General features: G+C 38.4%; 4 protein-coding genes and 1 long non-coding RNA gene across 6 annotated transcripts; 1 reads left to right on the top strand and 4 right to left on the bottom strand.

Moving 5' to 3' along the window:
- The first annotated feature begins 2,389 nt into the window (after positions 1–2,389).
- Positions 2,390–4,809, top strand: LOC116202949. 2 transcript variants are annotated; one of them, XM_031534589.1, is made up of 2 exons: positions 2,390–2,654; positions 3,997–4,809. In XM_031534589.1, the coding sequence occupies exons 1-2, from the start codon at positions 2,592–2,594 to the stop codon at positions 4,336–4,338; spliced, it is 405 nt and encodes a 134-aa protein (XP_031390449.1). In that variant the 5' UTR covers positions 2,390–2,591; the 3' UTR covers positions 4,339–4,809. The 2 variants fall into 2 exon arrangements, with proteins under 2 accessions (XP_031390449.1, XP_031390450.1); XM_031534590.1 differs by having other exon boundaries at positions 2,390–3,761.
- Positions 4,810–4,980: 171 nt separating this feature from the next.
- LOC116202950 lies at positions 4,981–6,486 on the bottom strand. The gene is made up of 4 exons (XR_004156172.1): positions 6,383–6,486; positions 6,064–6,165; positions 5,078–5,957; positions 4,981–4,994 (listed from the first exon to the last, which is right to left on the bottom strand). It is a non-coding gene; the product is annotated as an uncharacterized LOC116202950 (long non-coding RNA).
- A 23-nt stretch (positions 6,487–6,509) lies between these two features.
- Positions 6,510–7,512, bottom strand: LOC116204112 (soluble inorganic pyrophosphatase 6, chloroplastic-like). The gene is made up of 2 exons (XM_031536193.1): positions 7,365–7,512; positions 6,510–7,008 (listed from the first exon to the last, which is right to left on the bottom strand). Exons 1-2 carry the CDS (start codon positions 7,436–7,438, stop codon positions 6,510–6,512), a joined length of 573 nt encoding a protein of 190 aa, XP_031392053.1. The 5' UTR covers positions 7,439–7,512.
- Positions 7,513–8,978: 1,466 nt separating this feature from the next.
- Positions 8,979–9,780, bottom strand: LOC116205477 (basic form of pathogenesis-related protein 1-like). The gene has a single exon (XM_031538100.1). The coding sequence runs from the start codon at positions 9,741–9,743 to the stop codon at positions 9,255–9,257; it is 489 nt and encodes a 162-aa protein (XP_031393960.1). The 5' UTR covers positions 9,744–9,780; the 3' UTR covers positions 8,979–9,254.
- Positions 9,781–13,051: 3,271 nt separating this feature from the next.
- Positions 13,052–13,858, bottom strand: LOC116203042 (pathogenesis-related protein PR-1 type-like). Its single transcript, XM_031534701.1, has one exon. It carries the CDS (start codon positions 13,794–13,796, stop codon positions 13,311–13,313), a length of 486 nt encoding a protein of 161 aa, XP_031390561.1. The 5' UTR covers positions 13,797–13,858; the 3' UTR covers positions 13,052–13,310.
- Between the last annotated feature and the right edge of the window lie 3,010 nt (positions 13,859–16,868).

Raw genomic sequence — 16,868 nt, 5'->3', positions numbered from 1 at the left:
CAGAGGTAAGTAAAAGCATCAACTTGCAGTTGCCATCCATTTGATAGAATTCCTCAATCTGCCTCAAACTAGCCGATTCTCGACTTATAGCTAATTTGTGTCCTCTGCCGATTACTGTCTAAGTCCCTTCCCCAAAATCTTAAGCTAATCCTATGTTAAGCTGGTTATTGTTGGTGATCAAAGTTACGGTTTGTGATTATTGGCTCTCAGACAGTAGGTCTCTTCCAAGTAACTATATTAGCTTCTTGACTTTAATTGATCATATGCTTATGTTGCCTGAACTCGTTGTTTCATTTGGGTTGCTGCAGAATTATTGATTGTCGAGCCAAAAGAGCCCGAGTGGTGGTTCTTCTGTGAGCAGGAGCCTGGTCGAACCCCTCGGAGGTCAGCCAATGGAGGGTACTGGAAGAAAACTGTTGGCACCAGGGATCTGAGGAGTTCATACGGCAAAGAGGTGATTGGGTCTAAGAAGATTCTAACGTTCTTCCAAGGAAATAGTTCCAACAGTATCAAGACTGACTGGGTCATGCACGAATACCACCTGCTGAGCGATGCTCTGGCCTCCTCCAGGGCAATGTACTTAATCCTTCTTCCCTGCTCCAATTATTTAGATGGAGAATATCCCAACATGTATATGATATCGCACGTTTGCCTACAGTTCTAAAACTATCCACAAATCAGTGATTGAGCTTGAGATGAGCCGACTATATCATCAAACTGGGTGAATTGAACTCCTTGAGCTGTTATATGTTGCTTAATTGACTTTGCAGAGGAAGAACCATGTTTTGTATATGATAAAAGTGCAACTCATATGAGAAGGTCAATTCAAGTCCATCCCATGAATACGAACAGGATTAGCTTATGAATATAGACATTGCTGGTGTCCTTGAGCCTGATCATGACAATGGTTTCATACCAGAGGTGAGGAGAAAAAAAATTGAATGGTCATTCCACATGATGAAACTACTCGGATCCTTTAATATGGTCCACAGGCCATGAGCTACAGTGAGGGCCATGAACCTTGTCTTCCTATTCCTTTCGTTTCAATAAATTTGGTAACTTTTGCTGATATGTGCCATAGAATTTGCAGCCTTCGGTTCAAGCGAAAATGCAATTGCTAGAACCCCTGTGCAGGAACCGACAGCTTATATTGGCAAAATTTGCAGAGCATTTAACCAGTTCAGCCAATTCCTGTCAAACGCGATTCAGAGGGGACTCTATCCAGTTGGATTTGCCATTTTCTGCCAATGAAGAGAATGGTAGTTTCGTGGATTTCTCGAATCAGGTATTTATAGGCCAGGATGACTACTCCGGTGAATTTGGAACACAGACATCGCCAAATAGAAGGCCGGGTTTCCTTGAGCTCCAAGGAAATTTCACCAGTTCAGCCGATGCCTCTCGTTCCCAGTTCTTGGAGGGGACTACTCCGGTGGATTTAGAATGCAGACGTCGCCAAATAGAAGGCAGGGTTTCCTTCAGCTCCAAGCAAATTTCACCATTTCAGCCAATTCCTCTCACTCCCAGTTCTTGCATGGAAATACACATTATAAAGACCAATGCATCTGCTTCTTAAACATTGAGGCAATTAAATTTGTTTCTAAATGGTAACATATGACATGTATCCATTACCCACATCTAAGAATGATACAAAATCAATAACATGCCAAAAAGTTGTTTCTATTAACTTTTGGCTACAATGACAGCAAAGGAATAAAACTTGTAACTTCTCTAAAGACCTTGCACTAAGTTGTGTGAATGAACTTTATAAAAATAAAACTTGTGTCAATACACTGAGACCGCTCCGTCCTCTTATGTGCTGAAAACCACAAAAAATAAAAAGGGGGAAGACTGCCATTCCCCTAGGTAGGGATCTAGCTTCATTAGGTGGAGATCAGTGTTAGGTTCGATGTTAATTTGGAATTGCAAAGGTATGATAGATAGGTGAAATTGATATCTGGCCTTTTGGAGGTCCATCATGTTACGTTTGGCCAATTGCGGTGGCCAGGAGGACTTGGTGGGCGGGTGAGCTCGATGTCCGGACAGCAAACAAGGCAGCATTTCTCGTTAAATTTTGTAGTTTCAACTTTTAAATGAACTTTGGAAGTTCAGGGAGCGGCAGTTTAAAGTTGCCAAACTTTGGAGGGGTAACCTTTGTTTAATTCAAAGTTTGGCGGGTGACATTTTAAAGACCAAAAAATATGAGGATCAGACTGGGATATTTTTCCAAACGCTTTAACTTCTCGTGGAGGATATGCCACGTACCTTCTCTCAACATATAACTTGTCAAGCAAGGCGAAGTTAAAGCAAACAGAGCGGCCTTCATTCACTGACTTCTCCAATATATATCTCAGAAACTCTGGGAATGGTTTTCTGCATCGCCAAAATTAAACTCTCGCCGTCTCTTAATTTAGTGCTGAAAGAATATGATACCGAAGCCGTGATGATGCTGATACCGATTTATCCACTTGCTCAGGCTTTCGAATCCCATGAGATCGACAAAGAACTCGTCAATCATCACTTGAATATGACTGCAGATTGTGTAACAGATACGCTTAGCAGTTATTGGTTCGTCGGTTCATCCGAACCGATAGATGATGCACGAATATCACCTAAATGCCTACTATGAGGAGGATGACACTGACGTATTGGACAAGGTATTAACATACTTTGCTTTCGAAAACCAGTTCTATCTCTTCATTCCAGGCCTTATTTTTCTGCTCTGTTCTTGCTTTTGCTTTAGTTGGAAAAAGAAAAAGAGAATTTTGCAACCGTACAGTCATGATATTCAACCCCCTCCCCCCCCCCCCCCCAAACACCCACCCACCACCAAAACAAAAGAAAAATCCGTATCCAGCTGATAGGTCATCAATCTCTCTTGAAGGTGGCAATGATGCCGGCCTTGAATCCCCTGTAGAGGCAATTGGAACAATTTGGATATGCTTTAAGTAAACCATCTTGAAATCGTGATGTAAAAAGATCACAATTAAGTGATTCAAGTAGCTCTAGTTTGCTCATGGTAGCTGAATGTTGTACACCTGAGAGAATTGAATTCTCAAGTACGTGATGTGATCAGCTCTGAGCATGAGAAGAAGATGGGAGAATTGTGTGCTGTGATTACTTTTCTCCCCCTGCTTCTGCCCCATGTGATGCATCAAATACTACTAGCTATAATCTTAATAAATTTGGATAAATTTCACATATATTACAATCAGGTTCTTCATATGTCATAGATGTGTTCCAAATGTCAAATTAGCTGTGTTCCGAAGGACAAAATCACTACACAAGTACAATCTTGATCACAATCAAAGCCGATCGAGATTATGGCAAAACTTAGGTACACTTACAAGTTAAAAAATCAATAGGTATATCACGCCGTATAGCGTATAGCGGAAACATCAATCATCATTTAAAGATAGGCCTCTCCAACTATAAACCCCGGGATGTTCTTTTTATCGTCACACATACACCGCGACTTCGGATATAGATCTGGTAAAGGGACAAACATATGAAATGCACCAAGAAATTCATACACCATGGTCGCACCAAATCGAAATGATTGAATTCTAACCACCCAAGTAGGAGGAGGAAGTATCTTCCAAATTAAACAACTTCGATGGAGAAACCTACAAGAAAAGTCATCAACTCTAAAATTCTGGGTTCAAACAGCACCAAGACTGACTGGGTCATGCACCAAGACTGACTGGGTCATGCACGAATACCACCTGCTGAGCAATGCTCTCGATGGCCTCCTCCAGGGCAATGTACTTATCCTTCCTCCCTGCTCCCATTATTTTGACTGAGAGTATCCCGGCATGTATATGATATCGCACATTTGCCTACAGTTCCAAAATTGTCAATAAATTGGTCTCTCAAACTCCATCCATCAGGCCTATCGCCGAACTTTGGTGATCTGAGCTTGAGATGATCTGACTATTTCATCATATGCGGTGAATTGAACTCCTTGAGCTGATTTATGTCACTTAATTGACTTTGCAGAGGAAGAACTATGTTTTGTGTATGATAAAGTGCAATTCTGACAAGAAGGCCAATTCAACTCCATCCTTCCATGAATATGAATATGAACGCCATGAGCCTATGACTATCAACAGAGATGGCATCCTTGATCTGGAACGCGGGCAAGCTGCTCGAGAACTGAAACTGGTCGCCGCCAAAGCAAAGCCAAAGTCTTCTTCTTCAACCAACTTTTGTAGAAAGTGTTGCAACAACAATCCATTTGTGGAGTATATCCTACTGGTTGTGGGCATTATTGCGTTGCTAATGCTCATAATCATTTTCAGCAAAATCTATAACAGTGTGAGATACTGTAACATCCACTGATGCTCTATGCTGGGAGTATAATCATCCAATGACAAAGATGTTGGTGGGGGTCCAAGGTCGGGAGCGTGGATATACTACTTATGTAGCATGCTACTGTAAGTTTCTGTTAGGCTTAGTATTTGCCCAGATAAGATTTGTAAGCATTCCTGTCTCGTGGAATTGTGGTCTGCTGCCGTCTGAGACTTTATATTTGTTGGAGATGGATCAAAGCTGAAGGTTGTCCAGCAGAAGGCAGACATCAAGCTTCGAGTTGTTCTACTGGAAGACAGTCGAGGATTATGCAGAAGACAGACTAGTTTTATGTGTTTTATTTCAGTTGTTTAGTTCCCGGTTTGTAGGGATGTTGAACAAGTGTATTTGGCAATTTTAAGTTGTATTGACAGTTACTTTTACTGTCCTTTATGTTTTCAGTTTTCTGTGGCGTGTATATGATTTTGCAGACAAGTTAAAAGAAACTGTGTGTTTTTCCAACTTCTATCCATTCTGTTCATTTGCTACGTTTCTTTATCAGCATTATCAATATTGCTAGTAAATAAGCATCTTATATTATATTACTACATTACATTCCATTCTCTTGTTATTCCATCATTACCAAGAGGACCTCGGAAGTTCCAGGATTTTGCCAGCAGGTTATTGGCATGCCCATACAGAAACTCCTGCAAGCATACAGATCGATTGATGCATGGCAATATGTAAGATTTGAGGAAAGCAAAGGCAATATCGGAATATGATCGATTACCAGACCAGCCGCTGGCTGCTGCTCCTCATGTCATTCAGATCTCGGGTGGAATTACAAGCACGGAGGCTGTATTCAACTTAGAAGCAGACCTCTGTTTTCATCAAACTACCCTCCTCTCTCTCTGCACAATTACAATTTCTCCAATTTCATACTTCAATCTTCAGAGAGTCCATCAATGGCTCCAAGTGCAGCAAACGTTGATTCTTCCCTTCCAATTGAGACCTACATCCTCCTCGCAAAGAGTTCATCCTCAAAAGAATCAACATCACCCAAAATTGAGGTGTTTGCAGAATCCTTTGTTGAAGGAAAGTGGGACACGGGCAAGACTGAGAAGCAGCAGGGCCTCTAGGCTGACCTTTCAGTCCCATATTCAACTACCCAACCCCAGAGAAGGTTTGAAGAAGCTCTACAACTCAGCTGCTGCTAGGAAATATATACATCTCCATGCACGTGTGCATGTGTGTCTGCTTTTGTATCAGTTGAAGAATCATGGGATGACAATGGATGTGTTATACGGGAATGCAAATAGTAGAATGCAATCATTTTCCTTTTTTCACTTCAATCCTCTAATAGTACTTCAATGATTCACCGGAATGATAGACACAACCAACCGTTGTCCATCCTTAACATAGACAAGCTACATCAGTGTCATGTACAGCTCTATAATGAGAAGAAAAAACAAAATAAATCTTAGCTCCACATGCCCACTAATTGATGCAGTACTGAGATGAGCTCACCAGGAGAGGAATAGGCTATGTTTCTCTTGACGAGATGGGTGCTCTTAACAGTCTCAATTTTACACGAAAGATAACTCTCCAGAAGGTAGGATCTCTTGACGGGCTGACTCGTTGGTCTCTGTTATTACCTTCAAAGAATAATCCTGCAAAAACAACGATTATAACAGTAAGGGAACGTTTTCACATTATGACTTCATCTATTATTAAGCATCACATAGATTAGCAGTACCCTTGTAAGGATAAATTTACCTTGTTTGCCGGCTTGTTGCAGAGACCAAACTTGTTAGCGGGCTTGCCATCAGGAATCTTACAGTCACGGAACCAGTCCCTGATGGCTGTTAGGTTAATACCCTGAAGGTGGAATAAATCTAGATCAGAAGTTGCAACAAGATGCACCTCAGTACTTCGGATAATATTCAATATTCATATGTAAAACAGAAACTCTTTCCTCTGGTGCAAGTAGCAAATACAAATTGCAGTCTTCCTTTTCCACTCAATAATAAGTTTCAGACATGACCGAAAAGTAAACGCAAGCCTTACTGTAATTCTTATACAAAAACACCTTAACTGATTGATGATTTCACTGTTGCCCACTGGTTCCGGTATCTGTCATAGTTTCCAAGGAATAAAGTATCTAAACTTAGAAGTTTACAAAACAATCTTCAATCTAAGCTGTAATGGAAAAAAAAAATTTGTTATGAAGAGATCACGGTCTTATAGGTGCAGAGGATGAGGATATCAATAGTGAGACCATAGATAACAAAGTACACCACAGTGAACTGTTGTTGGAGAGGAACGTTAAAGATTTTAAGGGCATTGATTTCATAGGTACATACCAAGAAATACTTCTCGACATCATCAACATCATTCTCTATGGAAGCCCTGGGATCATCCGATGAAATTGTTACTGTTTTCCAGTCAAGTTCACCCTCATCAATCACTGCTAGGGAAGCCAAGGGCTTGACCCTGAGAATCTGTCCAATGTCTCTTCCTGTTTCACCAATCTCAACAACATCAACTAAGCAGGAAAAGATCATTAAGTAAATTGAATCACCAAAAACATATAAATAAATATATTTACACTTTCCTTTTTTTCTTTCTTGGATTTTTGCTGCTCGCGCCTGATCAGAATTAGCGAATGATGAGTCTTCCCAGGTTTGTAGGAGCAACCCATAGTTCCAATGGATATTGTAGCTGCAGATTAAAAAAAAGGACAAATAGAGATTTAATCGACACTAATCTATACAATGGAACCAGGCCATTTAATTCAAATAACACGAAAGCAGCATGAAAAAATTATAAGTAAGAAAGGTCTCGGGTTTAGGAAACAACCACATCATTTCTTCCTCATTTCATGTAGTTTTAAGTTTTAGGATGAGGCAGGGGGTTTTGAATTTGGAGTGCAAGGATTAAATACTGGTCAACCGATGGCAGCAATCTAACTTTTCATCTTTCTAAGGAAGTAAACTCGAAGCCATCAGGTAAGTGAGGGTGTGGGACTAGGCAAAATTAGTGCAGTGCAGACGTAACCCAAAGCAAGCAAATCTTACAGATAATAACAGAGATTCATCTTCTTCGTGTCCTGCTTGATCCAGGTGAATGGCTCATTAATGGCAACCTCCATCTTTGCACTTGACTACTTTGGTATTTCAACCACAAAGTTAAAGACGCCATCACAAGACTGCAGCGGTATGTCATGCCAACGGGAGACCTGCACAGTTCAGCTTAAAAAGTTAATTCAACATGTTGTCTCTCTTTTGCATCTTGATCAATAGCATATAACATTACATTGCACTATCCAAAATTTATAAGAATGCTGATTCGGGGATCATTTGTCTCCCCTTATGAGTATGACGAATTGTTTGAATCTGAAAGTAGTGTGTCCATGGCATTTTGAAAAAAAATGTCGAGACACGTGAAACAAGAAGAAAGATCATGTCAGGATGACAACCAGTACGGAGAGTAAGATAAGGGTGCAATAAGATCTCTAATAAAAGCGATTTGGAAAAAAAATTGGCAGAATTCAAAAACCCCATAAATCTTTGATACAGCAAAAAGGGTTGCTAATGAAAAAGGCAGCAAGTGCCTCAGTTAATTTGGCTTAAGATCTCAAGAGATCCGTAGGATTGGTGGAAGAAGAACACATCAACATTGATGATAGGACTTTCAATGAACTTCTTACCACGAACAGGGCATTATACTAGTTGAATTATCCCCATAGCCTGAGTTTACTCCAAGGGATAACCCATTAAGGCCGATTATGAGTTCTGCTAGTTTTTTAGACCTCGATTGTGAAAAGAACCCATCCGAAAGGATCAATGAATGGCTCACTCTCTCTGGATGACAACCAAGGTAGGCGGCTATCAAGCAACCACTACTTATGAGTTGTGTCAGGCTATTTAAGTTGGCAATGCCCAGAAATTCTGGAAGAGCTTGCTTGAGTATACCGATATAAAGGACCACATTTGTCGTAGAATTCATTACTGATGGAGTTCTAGCTATTGTGGCTTATGCCTTGATTGGAGAATTATGTGGTTTCTCGCTTTCTACCGTAACGGTAGAAGCAGAGCAATGCCTGAATGCTCTAATGAAATTACAATTCTGTGATATGTGTTGATGAAATTACAATTCTGTGATTCATGCACTTGGTTAGCATGTATTAAGGCTCAAAAGGAGGCGATTTCCCTTTTTAAATTAGTAACTCTAAATCGAGAGAAAAATTAAAAGTGACAGGTATGCAATGTATCGTAGATTGATTTAGTAGACTTTGATATATATATATATATATATATATATATATAGCGGGTCACACAATTAAGTTTCGGGACGAGGAGTTTGCAATCCTTTCTTCGGTCTTACATGGAATAAACCAAAATGTGATTTTGCTAATTGAGACTCCTATGATAGTTTTTCATGTTATAAGGGAAGCACTGATTAAGTATAGGGATAGAAAAGGAGAAGTAAGTGAGTACGAATGGTCCTATTAGTGAGAATCGAACATAGAGCATATTAATTTCAAAAGAAGGCATATATCATTGTACTATATATCTCTTTCTCCGCTCTACCTATTTATATTCACGAATTTTTCTAAATAATTCAATTGTTTTAGAAAGAGGAAAATTAGAAGAAAAATGGAAGATGTGGAGCAAAATTTAGAGAATATAAGCAAATAAAGACGAAGTTATAAGCGTATCACTCCATCCATACGAGTTCATTAATATATATATATAAATTGTACAACTAGCAAACCAAGAAACAGAATACAAGATCATGCACAAGGTGCCTAGAGAATTCTCGCATATATAGGTGAGAGCATGCATCCTTATGTTTATTTTATTATTTATTTTATATATTTATCATTGAACTGAAATATTAAATAGATTTCAATTCTTGAATGATCTCGTTACGTGATCAATTCAATTAGTCTTTATTAAATTTCCTTAGTAAGGCCACTCGCCAACCCAGTTGCCTGGACCGTCGTAATTGCATGTGACAAACCACCACCCGTTATTACACTGCACCCTGGCACACCCAATGTGGAGCGAGTCATACCAGACCACCTGGGTGTAGTGCTTGCACTCTTTACCACCAATGCAAGAATTGGAATTGTAATCATAGTACTGCTTCTCCGCCACCCACAAATTGACTGCGGCAGCCCCGCTGAATGAGCCGGTGCCCTTGGCAAGGTTCTCTCCGTAGGGCCCCTTCGAGTGCGTCAGACTGCAGTCCCCGACCCTCTGGTTGGCATAGTTGAGGGCATAGGCTGCCACGGTGTTGTCCCAGGTCACGTTCGCCACCTTGACTAGTTTCCGAGCGTTGTTATGACCATTCAGGAAGTCTGCTTGCGAGTTTTGGGCATAGGAGAACGGAAGTACTAGGAGAGATGAGTACATCACTGTCAGAAGAATCTGTGAGATGTTAAAGGCCATCTTGGGTTTCTAGGGTTTAGAAAATGTACGATTTTTGACTGATGAGGAGTTACGGTTGGGACAAGGAGATTTATAGAGGGCTCTTACGGCTCAAATGCGTGCCCTTTGGACATGCAACTTTGCTTCCAATTCCAAGTTAATTAGGGCTCAAGTGATTGAAATTAGAGAAATTAGCAAGTAGTCGATAGTCTACTGATCAGGTTCATTATTGATCTTTGGAATGTCCCTTATTCCCCTCTTCCACCCCCCGCCAAAAAAAAAAAGAACATGCACAATATGTAAAAGCTTTTTTTGTGTGCGCCTTAATATCCGAAACCCAATGGATCCCGCAACTAATTCAATTTGAGCCATTAAGGAGTAAAACTCTCTGAATAATAGATATTATATATTCACAAAACTCGAAGTTTTGACTTTATTTAAGAGAAAAAGAAAAAGGTACTGAATCGCTTGAACTAATTCACATTGGTGTAACGATATATAAAAGTCATCTAAAGAGTATGTATTTTGCACCACAAATTTAATCTCCTTTCTTTCATTCTTTTTTTAGTCCATACCACACTCATGCTTTGAAGAGACACTATGCATTGAATGTGCACGAATGTGTGCATGTGCCCTTGGCGGAAATCTTGATGAGGCAGAGGAATGAAAATGGATCGGTTTGAAAATGAGTTTTGCAGACACTCATTGACTTTCTGAAATAAAAGATTATGGGTTTGATTTTTACTAATCAATCTCTTCAGAAGAGAAAAGAAAGAACTTTCTTATAGGATACTTTTCAGTTTATTTATATTTGAATTGATAAAATTAGTAGAATCTTCGATTTATTTAAAGCATTGATCTTGAAAACCTAAGTAAGTCAAACTTTAATTGATAAGTAAGTCAGAAATTTTAATTGATATGTGTACATTGAAATGACCTTATTCTGCCCCAGCAAGGAAGACTAGTATGGTCCTAAGTAATTGTGAAGTTCTACCATATGCGTGACTTCAGCTAAGCATAATTAAGGATGCTTAATCCGATTCCCGTGAGGAATAATTTTTAGCTGAAAATTGTTTTACAATAATGAAACTTATTGTGGAACATGCTAAATCGGATAATATTTGAATTCTCTTATGCAACTTTTATTATCTAGACTTGTACTAACCTCAAAATGATTCCATTTTACCTCTAATTACGTTACATAAACCAAATGAAAGTGAAAAAAGGGGTACATTAAGGGGCCCGTTGAGCTGATGGCAAAAGATATATACTTCAATATACAATAAGAATGAATTAATTCCTTCTACTCACAGTTATTTAGACTATGATTCATCTTCTTCGCGATCGACTTAAAAAAGCAGGTCGTTCACGTTTATTAATCTAAATGGATCTATAGTGATGAATCCTTGTGACATGATCCCGATGTGAGTTGGACCTTGGTGACTTTTATTGGCGATTGCCAATTTAACCATGTCCATGAGGCCAAATCCCAAAAATAAAAAAAAAATTCATCGACTTGGATAAGAATAATCGTTGGTCCTAATATTAGTCGTAGCCATCGTGAATTGGGTTTTCCCTTTCATCCTTTCAATAGGGAGTCAAGGTCAGTGTCGTGGTTTAGCCGCCACTATTCCTCTCTCCAGTCTCTCCTTCCAGAGTCCCCGCAAATTACGTGATGCTCAGGAGCCAAATTTTCCTAATTACTTTTGCTTGCACGGAAGTTAGAATTAACATTTCTTTTAATAAGTGATAGATAGAGCATTCATTAATCAAAGTGTATGTACAAACCAACGAGAGTTGGTTCTAACAATTCGGTATTTGTTCCTCTTAAATAAAGGTCTTAGGTTCAAGTTTTATAAATAGAAAAACATTGGAAGAGCTTCACCCATTGGTGGATTCGAACAAAATTAGTTGGGGTTTATTGGGTTTTCAGATTCCATGGCGTACATACTGAAAAAAAAGAAGAAGATATGTACTGGATAATTTTATTCAGTGTAACCATTGAAAACTACATGTGCATCAGAACTCAACGAATCTAGCAGTTAGAGAAGTCTCAAGTTTGCCTCTAAATTTAGATCTTACTTTCAACTTCACAAGGCCTAATATTTGCTGCAAAAGGAAAGAAATCGAACTTGCCTTCTTTTGAAAGTTTCGGAGATTACGCTCTCGCCAAACTTGGTAGAATCAACATTTCTACCAAAAAAAAATGCAAGTTTTGATTTTTCATTGTTTTTCCTTTTTCTTTTTCAGCCCAATTTGAATTTTCAAATTTCACACAATCACACACGTGATTCAATTTCCAATTAGTCTCAGCCAATAAGGTAAGAATACTCGTGATTTCACAAGAAATATATATTTATATATATGTATATTTATATTTTGAAAAATACATTTACCACAGAGATGAACAACCCATCATCTGTTGGCAATTTAGACATGACTAGCTGCAAACAAGAGAGACATGAGGGTGAAGAGTACTTAATAGCAGAATGGACTAGGAATATATACATATAGTCTGGGACCATCACAAAAAACAAAAAAGGATTCATAAAAAGAACCAACACAAACTATAAAAGTCAGAGGATGAAAACTTAATTACTTAATTATTAAAAAAAAAAGATGAACGATAAATAACTTATAATCAGAACATTCTTAGTTGTGAGGAAGATCCACCAAAGACGAACAGTGTATCGACTTTTGAAATGTAGATAATAATATACATAAAAATATATATTATACTACAAAGTTAATTTTTCCATGCCATGGACGTATGTTAATAAACTTTATGATAATAGACACAAGAGCAAGACAATCACCATACATACTGCCGTAGCCGATTGGATAATCTCATATAATATAAATGAGCAACAAACTGAAAAAGAAATATAGTGCAACGGCGCATGCCCTGATCCATCAACTAAAAGATTGCAAGTACGATTCTTGTGGTTGGAGTACCGTGCCCTTATATTAATTATTAGAATTTTTATTTCATTATAATAGAAAAAAAATAAAAGAGACACGCTGCTCCCTGAAAATTTCACATATAATGAGAATCAAACATACGAGAAACTCTCTCGTCAATAATTATATGCAACAAGGATTATTTTACTGCGTGGAAAAGTAATATCGTGAAGAACGGAAACTTCGGGTGGATAAGTGTAACTCTTTTATATTATGTTGACCACTCGACAAAAAATGATTAACAATGACCCTAATAAAACGATTTGACCCGGCGAGAGATTGAAAGTCAGTGTTAACATTCCGATCTCTCTAATTGGCATAATTAATTTCCTAATTGGATAGTAATGTTCAATCATCGATGCGAAACGTACTGGAATAAATATTCATTAAGTTCATTTTCTTTCATCGCTTGGGAAGAAGAAGATGGTAATATATATTGTGCTCAGGTGACATTTGATAACATATGCGGTATCATATAACTAATTTTGATTTGTTGACATGGTCTATTGAACCACGACATATCCGATGTAGGAACGAACCACCTTATTTAAATTTTTTATCATGGATATGAGGTACCCGAGATTCAGCATCGTATAGGTCTACAATACTGAGGCCAAGTGGGTGAGATTAATAAGGTCGTTGCCCATTGAAGTTGCCCGGAGGGTCGTAGTTGCAACTGATAAATGTGCCTCCGGTGCTGCACTGGACCTTCGCACACCCAAGGTGAACCGAGTTGCGCCAGACCACCTGGGTATAGTGCCCGCACATCTTACCATCAGCACATGTGTTAGAGTTGTAGTCATAGTCGTTCTTCTCCGCAACCCACATGTTCACCGCATCAGTACCCGACAAGTCGGCGCTACTCCAAGCCAGGTTTTCCCCATAGGACCCGCCAGAGTGGACCAGATTGCAGTCTTCAGATCGCTTGCTAGCATAGTCGTGGGCATAGGCAGCTACCGTCTCATTCCATGAAATCGGGTCCACACCCACCTGAGCTCGAGCTGCATTGTGGGCATTAACGAAGTCCTGGGGCGAGTCTTGGCAAAGGGAGAGCCGGGCTAGGGTTAGGGTCATGAGAGATATAAGAAACAGCGAGGTGATCTTGATGCCCATGCTTATGATATTGTGTAATATAGAGGGTCGAGATTAAAGAGGGGAAGTGGCGAAGAGCTAGGCATAGGGCTGGGGGTATTTATAGAAAAAACTTTGGCGTAACTACGTGCATGTGGACTAATTCGTGGATATTACCAACATTTGTTGGTTCAAGTGGTTCGGCGCTTATTTCCCTTAAGCAATTTATCGAATTTCAGTCTTGCGAATGGAAAAAATCTATGCTGGAAGAACTTTAATCCCTTAATGGGTCGATCCAGCTCGAACTAGATTAATTGAAACCCTAAGAGTTTTCGGATATTATGGTACACACCGAAAATCATTCATGGATATTTTGCATCCAAAAAAGAAACACCTTCATGTCATGGATATTTTTCTTGTTCTTCTATCTTTTCTTTGTTTTTGTTTCCCCAATAATTTTAAAAGGGTAATTTAAAGAGTTGAACGTTCTAACTTCTAATTCTTTGCACACATATACAAAGCTGAATGTTCAAAGGCTATCATGACGAGCCAGTGGATCTTTTATACCCTCAGCCAAAGGTAACCACTGATCTTGAAATAATTGTTAGATTTCCATCGCCTTAAATTTATTGACGAAGGTAACAATACAGACTTGCCTAATTGTTATATTCTGGTTTTATGGATAGGCTGATATTGCACCTAGATATTCATACCCTAAGACGACAGCCAGTAGATTAATCCACCTTTTTGTGTGGCATGTTTATCTCTCTAATGGCCGCGGTGTGTCTGTTGTATGTTGAAATTGGATTTTAATGATTTTACCAGGAAAGGATGCCGATCGAAGTTGCGACACTCTCCGAACAAGCATACTATGGCCTGATTTTCTCCATGGCTTTCTGAGCCATGTCCAACTATAACATCTGTAATATATATGCCCTTTTTATCCAATAATTCGTTAAATAGTAATTACAAATGAAACCACATGGATTACTTATCCCAAAAATAAAAATCACAATAATATACCCATATATTCTTATTCATTTCAGATTAATATATTCCATTTTGCAAAAATTTGCAGAGCATAAAGTATTGGAAAATCTCTTGATTTATTCCTCTCGCATTTAGTACAATTTTTTTTTCTCATACACACACGCACACACGCACAAGAGGTTACTTCCACAATTTGTTTATTAAAAAGTCCACTTCCACCGAAAAAGAAAAGTCCATTTATTTAGGCTGGAAAATTGTACATTTCATTATCATTCTACTCTTGTGAACGAGAAGACGAAAGACCCAACACCTCGCAGGTAGGCCAAATCAAAAGATTTCTTTTAGCGACATGGATATTCTCTTTATATGTCGAGAAGCATAGGATCGGTTTTTCAATTCTTTCTCCTTTTTCTTATTTTGTTATCATGGACACCTATTGAATTTGTTGTTAAAAAAGCGACATATATATATATATATATATATACACTATATGATGAATAGGAAATCAAATGGATTAGAATTAATGTTAGTGATGTGCCCTAGAGCCAGTCTATGTATTCGGATAATTCTTTTTATGACAATGAAGTTTATTCAATTATTTATATTGTTTCTATTTATTCGAATAAAGTCCTTAAAATATTTTGAATGTTTCATTCTTAAAGAGTTAAGAATATGAGTGAAGGAGTAATTTGGTAAGAATATATTTAAACTGTTCACGATCGTAGGAGACTTAATCGAGCATTATTTCTCCGGATAGATCGTTACATCTGTCTGTACCCATGAATAGTATATAGATACTAATGAAGATGGAATAGTGATTCCTTTGCTATCTGGCAACCGTTGTCAGGACAAACATGTTGGTGCTAATATGATAAGTAGTCGAACGTGACGCTTAGAAAATATTCACACGGTAATTTACTTATGTCAATGAATATTATCTAGATCGTATTAATACATATAGTCCTTAGAGCTGAAATAGAATGCTATCTCATGTATGAATAATTAGGATTTGCTACTGCTAATGTATTTGTGCTTAGCATGAGTATTTGACAGATCGTGGTCCTAGTTAGTTATACTTGGAGGTAGTTGTCTGATCAAGACGAGATTCACTAACCTGAGTAAATAAAGAAAAGGTCCTATGGATAAGAGTTTTATTCTAAATCAAGAAATCATCGGTCATGGTAGATAGACTTGAATAGAAAATAGTTTTTGTTTAAGTGCTACAGATCCAAGAATGAAACCAGAAGATCCATATAGTCGGTTATAAGGTTCGACATTTATCATAGCATTGGCTAGATCGGAATCTTGTAGTGAAGAGGCTCGATGCATGGCATATACGGTCACATGTTCATTAGAATATTTTAATTATACATTTTTCACTATTTGTATTGTCATGATATGTTACTATGCGTTACTCATGAACTTTAGGAGCCGAGGGATTTTAGGAATTATACTTTTAGTTACGGAAAGAGTTTCCAATAATGTCAAACGAGTTGATATTATAATCCCGTTGTCACCTGATGATGAACCGAGTTAGTCACACACATTGAGCGTGTTTAAGCTGAGAAAATAATTAATTTTGATTAAGGAAGTTAATTAGGAATCAATTATTGGATGAGGCTTGCAATATGGTTGTAGGGGTACTAGCCCATCCCGAAGCCGAATCTGACATCAAGATAAATCTAATTAAGGAAATATGAGAGTTCCTTTATTTAGAAAGTTTCTATAAATCAATTATCTATAAGTGGAAACTTGTGTCAAGGACAAAAGTGATCTTTCTTTCTTGCTTGGAGGGCAAGTCATTAGTTGACGTAAAGTGCAAGGACTATTAGTTAGTTAATATAGATTAATTAATAATTACAATGGGATCCTTAGGGTAAATCTAAGAATCTATGTATAGATATGGTGTCTTACGATTAACCCTAAGTGTGCCTTTTATTCTCAAGACCCGAAAAGTGAGAGAGAGAGAGAGAGAGAGAGAGAGAGAGAGAGAGAGAGAGAGAGAGAGAGAGAGAGAGAGAGAGAGAGAGAGAGAGAGGAAGAGAGGCTCGGGCAAGACCTCCAAGCTCAGCCGCACACTTAGCTTCACCGATCGGAGGCCATCCCGGCCTTGGCTTGGTGAAT

Source organism: Punica granatum, chromosome 4 (assembly GCF_007655135.1).
Source record: "Punica granatum isolate Tunisia-2019 chromosome 4, ASM765513v2, whole genome shotgun sequence".
Classification (NCBI taxonomy): domain Eukaryota; kingdom Viridiplantae; phylum Streptophyta; class Magnoliopsida; order Myrtales; family Lythraceae; genus Punica; species Punica granatum.
Note: the sequence above shows the minus strand (reverse complement) of the source record. Positions and strands in the feature narration are given on the sequence as shown.

Excerpts from the sequence above, each read along its gene's own strand:
- LOC116203042 (XM_031534701.1), bottom strand. The coding sequence starts at position 13,796 with ATGGGCATCAAGATCACCTCGCTGTTTCTTATATCTCTCATGACCCTA.
- LOC116202949 (XM_031534589.1), top strand. The coding sequence starts at position 2,592 with ATGATGCACGAATATCACCTAAATGCCTACTATGAGGAGGATGACACT. Across the intron at positions 2,655-3,996 it reads ACACTGACGTATTGGACAAG|AGGAAGAACTATGTTTTGTG; the intron begins GTATTAACATAC and ends TTGACTTTGCAG.
- LOC116205477 (XM_031538100.1), bottom strand. The coding sequence starts at position 9,743 with ATGGCCTTTAACATCTCACAGATTCTTCTGACAGTGATGTACTCATCT.
- LOC116204112 (XM_031536193.1), bottom strand. The coding sequence starts at position 7,438 with ATGGAGGTTGCCATTAATGAGCCATTCACCTGGATCAAGCAGGACACG. Across the intron at positions 7,009-7,364 it reads ATGAATCTCTGTTATTATCT|CTACAATATCCATTGGAACT; the intron begins GTAAGATTTGCT and ends TTTAATCTGCAG.